Raw genomic sequence first — 9,092 nt, 5'->3', positions numbered from 1 at the left:
AAGTACCTGCATGTCATAAGCATTTGAATTAAAATTACCATATTGAAATCAAATCTGATGTTTTTTAATTTTTATTTGGTGTGCGTTGGAACAGGGGTAGTCTTATACGGTGAGTATAGCCCAAACTCTATATTTTAACTGGAAAAGTTGGGGGTCGTCTTATACGCCCAGTCGTCTTATACGCCGGAATATACGGTAACTGCCAGAAAGAGAGAGAGAAACTGCTTCCTAAATGTCTACTAAGCTTTAATCACTGAGGGCATACCTGAATCTGGATTTCCCAGGTTCTAGTCCAACATTTTAATAACTGGGCCATACTAATCCATCACTTATCCATAGAAAAGTCACAGAATTATGACCCTTCCTTCAAAGATGTCAGTATTCTTACACAGCCTTCTTAAATAACTGAGAATTAGAGCTGCTTATCTGCAGCAAAAGAATATACATGTAGTCTTCAAGTTAACACTGTAATGGAGCCTGCCCATTATGGTTATAAGTCCATAACTTCTTAGATGTTAGAAATTTGGATTGCACTGGTGTATTACAGCTAATATGAAGGCACCTACATAGTTTGTAAAATTATCTATGCCCAAATAAACAGAGGTAGAGAGCTTTTTTTAATAACACCAAAGCTGTATTCCTAATATGGTCCCATAAATAAAAATATATTTACAGAATAATCTGAAAAAAAAGACTTTTCAAACAGTACATCGCATTGGAGGTACTTTATTTTTTAGTTACATGAATTTAATATTTTTCAATACTGGAGAACTGCACCATCTGGTGGGTGAAAACTGGTGAGTCAAGAATTTACTTTAGATTATGCGCAGGTTGCTACAAAATCAACAAGCAACCCTTTCTTGCTTGTACAATATAGATGTATAGCTAATGAGATAAATTAAAAGTAAAGGCTCTAGTAAGATGAATACAACCTGATAATTTCATGGACACATCCATGTAGTTTTACTGACAAAAATATGGGGGAGGGAGTTTCTAATCTATAACCATCTATTCATGTTTTAGCTAAATTGATCAGGTTTCAACTTCCAACTCTGACATCAACAAAAACTGTCTCTAATTCAAAAGCTAGGGGCAATGGAAACAAGAAAGACAAAACAGATATTTGCTTGTAAGAAAGAAGTGTTCATTTTAACCCAATATCCAAAAAAATCCTGTTGTGTTGAGCTTAGACGCATAGAATCTTTAGGAAGAAATATGTGCCCATTCATCTGAGCAGCCATTTTGCATCTTTAACTGATTTTCAGCTTTTGGTGTTGTACCTTTAGTCATCTATGAGGTAAAGAACAAGCTGATCTGCAAGTGTCTCAGGATTAACAAAGGCTATTCTCATGTGGGGAAAAATATATGGCATACAATATATGGCACTTGTTATTATTTCCATATGAGAAATGCCATTTGTCGCATACTAACAGATTTCAGTTACTTCTAACAGAAAAATCTAGCGAGACTGCATTGCCTTTTATCCTTAAGGAGCAAGAAATATTATGATGGGCATCACCATCTGCTCCCATGCCAGCCAGCCTCCTTATTAAAATAAAGTGGAGACACCCTCTTCTGTCTGTGGTGAAAGTGCAGCTGCCTGAAAAATGAAACAGTTGCTATAACAGCTTTAGTGAAAACTTTTTAAAGAAAATTCACCAAGTAATTTTTTCAACTTTATCTTACTCTATGACTGCCTCCAATATTTATTTCATATTAAGCTTCACACATGATCTATTGTTATCACTTTGAGTAATATGTTTCATACCAATAAATCATTTAGTACCTTAGCAGCAACGATGCTTAATCCCATCCCATTTTGTTTCTTTAATGTTACAGTGATTATTTCAGGTTCTTTCCTCAATGGCTGAGCCTGATGAAACAAAATAAAGAGAAAATATTGAGAACTGGGTAGAGAAATAATTTCTGAGAAATAATTTTGGGGGTTTTTTTACATTGAAATTATCCTGATGTCTTATTGTTCCAATACTAAAGAATAAGAAAAAAGCAACAATGACTTATTAAGAGAATGCTTTTTTCCCACTGTAAGACAAAGTTGGGGAGTCCTACATTCTAATTTTTAAATTCTTTACCATGATGCACATTACTACAAATGTCATATTTCATTGCATAGTTTAAAGTATCTATTTTGTTGTCTCTCCTGCAATATGAATACTTGCCAAATCTGCATTGTCTTGTAACAGATGGCTTTCATAATCTGCACCTTCAAAATATATTGTCCAAGTTCCTGGTGATCGTGGATGAGGTGTTAACCTGCAAAACCCTAAATGAAAATGTTAATGGATAACAGGACTTATATTCTGTATGCTCAAATAAGTTAATTAGAACACTACAGAGACCTCCAAAAACTCACTCCACAAAAGACTCATCATTAAAAAAAGTATTGGGCATGAACTTGATAAATGCATTTATTTACTTACAGTTATTGTAACCTACACCAATCCATAGATTTTGGGTGGCGAACAAAATAGTAATAAGAATATTGGACCAAACAGAAACTAAAATATAAATAAATTACTTTATTGTGGTCATTAATCAGCTAAGAAGCTAAAACTGTATAATAAATAAAGATGTGCCTCAAGAGGTATGACATAAAACAACCACTGCATTAAAATAGGTTGGGTAATGAAATGTGTAGATGACTGACGGGGACAAGAGAAGAAGTATGCTGCCTAGAGGAAGTAGCCTGCAGTTGCTTAATGGTCAGGGAAAGAAACTTAAGAAGGATCTGCCCTAATTGGTCAGACAGTTAAAAGCGGTGGTGGGAACTTTGTACCTTCAGACTTGCAAGATTCTGTCAGTATAGCCTTTAAATAAAGTAGATTTAGCTTATCTAGTCATGTTTCCTGTCTGGTTTACCTGGGAGGGCTGACATATAATTTCTACATAAACGCGAACTTTAAAAAAAAAGCTAACCTCTTTGGCAGAGTGGATCTAAAAATTCCTGTAATCCATTTGGAATGTTTCGGACAACGTCACATGAGTAACCATCTTCTGGGAGAAGAAAAGGAAGCTGAAGATCAGGGTCCTCTTCTAACTGTACTTCTCTACCATCACTACGAGCTAGTTCATCAGCGGTATTTTCTGCAACAGCTACAACATTTTCTATTAATTCCTGGTGGAAAGAGGAAAAATATACAATATTATACATGGAAATGTAGGCAAGGGAATTCTACATTTCTGCAGTCTGGAGTTAGTCATGTTATTAATTGATTCAGATGCAGATATTCATTGTTTCAGTTAAGAAGACTAATTCATTTGATAAAGAGATATTTCAGGAGTATTAAACATCAGGAAGAAAATATTTAGGTTATAAACACTGTTCTAGTAACTTTTCTAGGAAACAGATACACTAAATACAGATAGGCTTTGCTTAACAATCCTTGGGATCAGAATTTTCATTACTATTGAAGTGGTTAGGCAAAATATCATGGCACTGCATAACTTAATGATGGTAATTTCAGTAGTCCTGGCTGCAGCTGTTAGGCCACGACTGAACTGTTGTCCAGTAAGGACCCCACGTATCTCCTGGCAGCCCCTACATTTTAATCATGTGACCACCAGGGCATGGCAATGGCTGTAACTTTGAGAACTAATCATAACTATCATTTGTTCGATGACATTGCAACTTCAAACAATAGCTGAATAAATGGTTAAGTGAGCAGTATCAATGTATTATTATAATGTATCAATGACAAAAAATACCCCCCCCCCAATTAAGAGATAAGATTAACTTACTGGTGGGATAAATGGCTCATCTGGGGCACAGTGATAATTTTGTAGCAATGCATGCAGTTGTAGGGAATTGAGTTTAAAACAGGTGCTATTAATATTAGGAATGTCTTCAGGAGAATACTTATCCATAGTAAGTAATGTTGTTGCCTGGAAAAAAAAAGATGATTATAAGTAAATCCACTTTGATATTAACATATATAGCAGTGGACACTATAATATAGATAAAATGCTTCTGATTTAGTACTACTTAGGTTCATCAATAAAATATTGAAACACAGTGCATTTTTCATCTTGAATTATGTTTTGTCTCATTTTTTTTCTTCAATCAGTCAGCATACCATAACCACTGGACAGACTTAAAATATGGCTTGATTTTATTTGTCATGGATTGGTTTAACGTTAGATATCACAACCTAATCACCAAAAATGCTTGAGTTTTGTTTGTTCCCCACCATTTGCACAGATAAACCAGCCATACTTAGACAAACTGTCCCAATATACAAAGGCAAGCATCAGGCACAAATGAAACACTATGGAATCCCATATACTGTACAGATTGAATATTAAATAACTCATTCTGAAATCTACTCATATGAATTAGATCCACAATTAATTAGTGCTTAAGCATTCCCATCCTATTAAGAACTTTCAACAAAGGCACCACAGATTATGATACAGAAACTGGGTCAATAATATGGCAGAACTGAATAAAAAATATGGGGATTTCCTAATTTCCTAAAGCTGTTTATTAAAGTGACTTTAGGTGTCTTATACAACTCGATGTATGTGCCTCAAAAAGACTGAATTTATTTTTTTATAATGTACTCAAATACCTACCTGTACTATCCGACTGAGATGACAATCAGCAGCCAACTCCAAACCCTGTTTTTCTGCCCAGGCTTCTATGTGACCCAACTGTTGGCGAATAATAGCTCCCCAATAATGTGAACACAATCCTGAATCTGGATCAGTAACCAATCTGTTAAAAAGCCACATGTTGATAAAATGAAATAACTGGGAGAACAGCTGTATTGTCAGTGCTGCATTCACTCTACATCGTCGCAACAGGGACATGGCTCCAGTTAATGTATGCAAGACATCATCTACAAGAAAAAAGTTACACATGACATTTTAGTTAGCAATAAATCCTAAATAGAATTATGTATCTATGTTAATATAAAAAACTAAAGTCTGCATGGAAATCTTTGTTGCAGAAAGATAATATTGAACATCTTACATTACTTTATACTACATCACTATATTATATGTATTATACTACATCGTTATATTATAAACTTTTAATATTAATGTGATATATAATTAATACAAATAAATTGATATGGATAAAAATAAGCTTTTATAATTTTAATTCTTTATTGCTTTCCCTTCCTCTCTGACTCTCAGAAACAAAAACAAGCAATTGGCTATTAGTATTATATTATTGGTAACTCGCCAAATCTGTTACCTTAGTTGTAACATAAACAGTATGTAAACATGGGAGCAGCAGTCTTTTGCTTATTTGCAGATACAATCTATACTAAATTAAAGTCCACATGTTTCCTATTTGAGTCACAAACAAGATAATTAAGGAATCCACTGGTGATTTATAGTTATTACTTCACAATAAGTTTTATTGTTGGATATTCCAAAACGATACTCTTGGGCATTCCATCCCATCAAACTTTAGCTGAGTATCTTCTAAACTTTACACAATTTTTTTAGTAATGCTACCATCTAAATCCTATTCTATAGTATTTTAGAATTCCGCTATTTACAGTTTCAGTAAAATAATATAAACCACTGAGGTTTATGTAAAGTATCTTTTCTCCACAATGAAGTTACATATGACTTTACTGTAAAACCCTATTAGATTATTATAATATTTATTTATACCTCTATAGTTAAGTGTATGTACTTACATTAATAACTGCATTCTAATATCACACAAACAATAATGTAATGGACGACCTGGTTTTTAGTAAGCGATCAACTTCCCTAGGTACCGTAAATAAAATATTTCTTATTGCTCATGAACATACTAAGCAGGGTTTCCTAACATATCCGTATTATGCTATCACAGTCTTGTTAAGGTAACATACATTATAATTAATATAACATAAAATATGCTAACCTATTTTAGGTCTTTGAGAATTATTCTCTTCTGGATCATCAAGGAATGCAGGCATATAGTTATTAAGCTCTGACTGAAGACAGTGGACCAAGTATCTGAAAAAGTAAATAGTGTGAAACTGATGAATAGTAGGCAAATAAGTTCAAGCTTGTAGTGCTATGAAAAATAATTTCATTACAAACAGAAAATCTAGTTCTCATGACATAGATGTTCCCTATACATACCAACTCAAAATAAGTCTCGTTGTTCAATGGTGTTTATTTTCAAACAAGTATACTAGTAGCCTACACACACATACACACACACACATATTGAATGTATGTATAGATATATACACACACGCACACACACACACGCACACACACATATATTCACAAGTTATGAAGTATTTACTATATTATTTCCAAGATGCAGAAATATTCCAGCACTAAAATTGAGTAAAATATTAAAATTTTGCCATCATAAACTGATAAAAAATTAACTAGTATCTCAAATTAATTATTTAATGGCACTGATATTAACTATTTTGGTGGGGGGAATCACTGATTGATTTCCCTACTTAACAAGTTAGGAAAGGTGGACAGGAATTTCATATATTTAACATTTTTTTCTGATTTTTCATTTTGGGTTTGTCCAGAATTAAAATACAATGGCTAATCCAACATTCCTGAATACTCCTTACAGCTCCAAACTGAATGTTTGTTTTGTAACCATACCATTTATAGCTTTTCAGAATAAATATAGTAACTATGCCAGTATATATAACAATATTATTTAAAAAAAAAGAATACACATCAGAACATTTCCACTTTTAGAAACATACATAATTTTAAAAAGAAACGGCAAAAAATCAATATTTCATTTTAATTGTATTTTAAACTTAGTATTTTGTATGGTTTGTCTGTTTTTTAACTTGCTGTAAGCCGCCCTGAGTCCGCCAGGAGAAGGGCGGGGTATAAATTTAATAAAACCTAAACATTACTTTCTTTCCATACAGATTTAGAATTCAATCAGAATAAACAACTCCTCATTAAGAAAAAGTAAAACTGATCCCCAAGCATAAATTAGTTTTCCTTACTTAAATGCCATCTGAACTAGGTGTGCCAAAACATCTTGAGCATCTAATGTGATTCGGCTTAAGTCACGATCCTGCTTAATAAAGTTTAGCAACTCAGATGCATTAGCCATCCAAAAAGCAAGTGCCCCAGCAATATTCTTCTGTTTCTGCAAATATTGAAAAAGGGGTGTAAACTTCAACATAAATCCATCTGTATTTCAGCTTTCATTCTGTTAAAGGCTCTGTAGATAGACCAGTACCAACTAACATATCTCAGATACCAGATACTTGCAAAGAATTTAAATGAAACTGTAAATAATATATAGTGCATGTTACAACTGCTTTAAATTGCAAGTTGAATGATAAAGTATTAAATTTTCCAAATGCTATTAATGAAATGGACTTAGCATGTTATGAAATGTTAAAAGCTTAAATGTATGCATTATCTGGTAATCTGTATCTGTGTGAGCACACATTCATTAATACACACTGTCACCCAGATACTGCCTAGTCACTGGTTTTGACACCAGCAGTATCAAGTACTGATCTATCTCACACTTTCCCGACCACAAACGCTAGGCCAGGCAACCTCAGATGAAATCCAAAGAACAGAACCACAGACAAAATAAACAAAAAAAAGGAAGGAAAAGAACTTTTGTCATTACATCTCTGTACTGAAGTGCGTTAAGCAGAAATTATGAAATGCTGATAGGCTGCGCAGTCAAAAAAGGATTTTAGTACTGCATGTTCCAGTTGCTGAATGAGTGTTATGTTCAATCCAGCTGTAGAAATATTGTATTTTACATGGAAGCAGCATGAGAAACTGAGCTAAGCCAACATAGCTAGGATCAGTTCCCAGCAATATATCCTACCTGATCAACCTGGTCTACCTCCTGGAGAAAAACGAAGGAAATCAAACAGAAGAAAGAAACTTGTGAACAATCATGACAATTTTACAAATGAAACACTAAAATATGAAAGCACAAGACTTATGCTCAGTCACATTAAAACATTTCACTGGGGGAACATGATATAACTAAAAAATTAAAAGAGAGATATATACGAGAAACATTTTAGAGGAAGCCCAAGTTTTTCCTCCAGCCAATCTATATATGTGCCTTAATACCAATGGTATAATCCTGCATGGAATAATATCTAAATCTGTCCATGGAAGCCAGTAAAGTCTTCTACCTTGGCAATTCTTCACCACACTAGCCATAACAGCTAATAGCAGTATTATTAAGAGAAATGAAAAGAAAACTACTGCAAAACAAAACAATGAATTTGTTCAAAACTTCATACTTTTTGTTTCACTAGCCTTGGAATCCAGGAGTTTATAAGTCACTCTTGTATTATTTTTCTATCGTCTCACTTATTTTTTCTCACTGAAAGTCATTTTCTATGCCTCCAAATAGTACTTCCAAACCACTGAAACAATACTTCACAGCAAACTCAGAGACTTACAAACCACACAAATATTCAGTGTAAGCCATGGGAAGTGCTCAGACAGAAAAGGAGCAGTAGCTTAGCAGCTCACCTTGACCATAGCTGACAGGCTTTCTGGCCAAGTGGGCTCTCTGCTCAGCCAAGGCTACACATACATTGTTGCTGTTTGAAAGAATCTCCTATCAAGCAAAACAAATGGTTGGGGGAAGAAAAGAATGAAACTGAAATTGTGCATGAAAGGGGAAGAGGTGACTAAGGGGGGGCAGGTTGGTCCACCCTACAAGAGTGTCTCCTGGGTAAGAACTTACAAACATTTTTCTCCTGCGCAAAAGAAGTCTCAACCAGGCAAGCAAGGAAAGAGAAGAGACTGGAAAGCAAAAAAGGAACAATATTTTTGTTCAGCAACAAATGAGAGGAAAGGCACAGGATTGTTGTATTCACAGTGGAATGGGTCTCCACAATGCATCATTGTAGATACAATTTTAAAAAACAAAATTGCATACCAAGCCAATAACAAAATAAAATATTAAGTCTTCTGGTTAATGAAAAATGCTGCCAATTAATTGCCAAAATGAATACGCCCCATTTGCAGCTTTTTTTAAACAAGTAATTCTGCTTTGCAGTAAAGTTCTTTCATTTAATAAATTTTTGTTTAATGGGGTATTTGTGATATTCATGATTTTCTTCATTTTTGACCACTAT

At 34.0% G+C, this 9,092-nt stretch overlaps 1 protein-coding gene across 2 annotated transcripts in view; it reads right to left on the bottom strand.

Annotated features, from left to right (window-relative positions):
- AFDN (afadin, adherens junction formation factor) overlaps positions 1-9,092 on the bottom strand; it is a 90,175-nt gene that overhangs the window by 27,101 nt on the left and 53,982 nt on the right. Inside the window, exons 15-22 of one of the 2 annotated variants that reach the window (XM_029284563.1) lie at positions 7,817-7,837; positions 6,966-7,111; positions 5,888-5,982; positions 4,594-4,859; positions 3,760-3,903; positions 2,938-3,136; positions 2,181-2,284; positions 1,787-1,873 (exon numbers count right to left, since the gene is read on the bottom strand). In XM_029284563.1, coding sequence (XP_029140396.1) covers positions 1,787-1,873; positions 2,181-2,284; positions 2,938-3,136; positions 3,760-3,903; positions 4,594-4,859; positions 5,888-5,982; positions 6,966-7,111; positions 7,817-7,837 — 1,062 coding nt within the window. The remainder of the gene's footprint in view (positions 1-1,786; positions 1,874-2,180; positions 2,285-2,937; positions 3,137-3,759; positions 3,904-4,593; positions 4,860-5,887; positions 5,983-6,965; positions 7,112-7,816; positions 7,838-9,092) is intronic. The other variant, XM_015818412.1, reaches the window with a different exon arrangement.

This window comes from Protobothrops mucrosquamatus, unplaced genomic scaffold (assembly GCF_001527695.2).
Source record: "Protobothrops mucrosquamatus isolate PMUCROS unplaced genomic scaffold, P.Mucros_1.0 scaffold_135, whole genome shotgun sequence".
Classification (NCBI taxonomy): domain Eukaryota; kingdom Metazoa; phylum Chordata; class Lepidosauria; order Squamata; family Viperidae; genus Protobothrops; species Protobothrops mucrosquamatus.
This window is presented reverse-complemented; position numbering and strand designations above follow the sequence as displayed.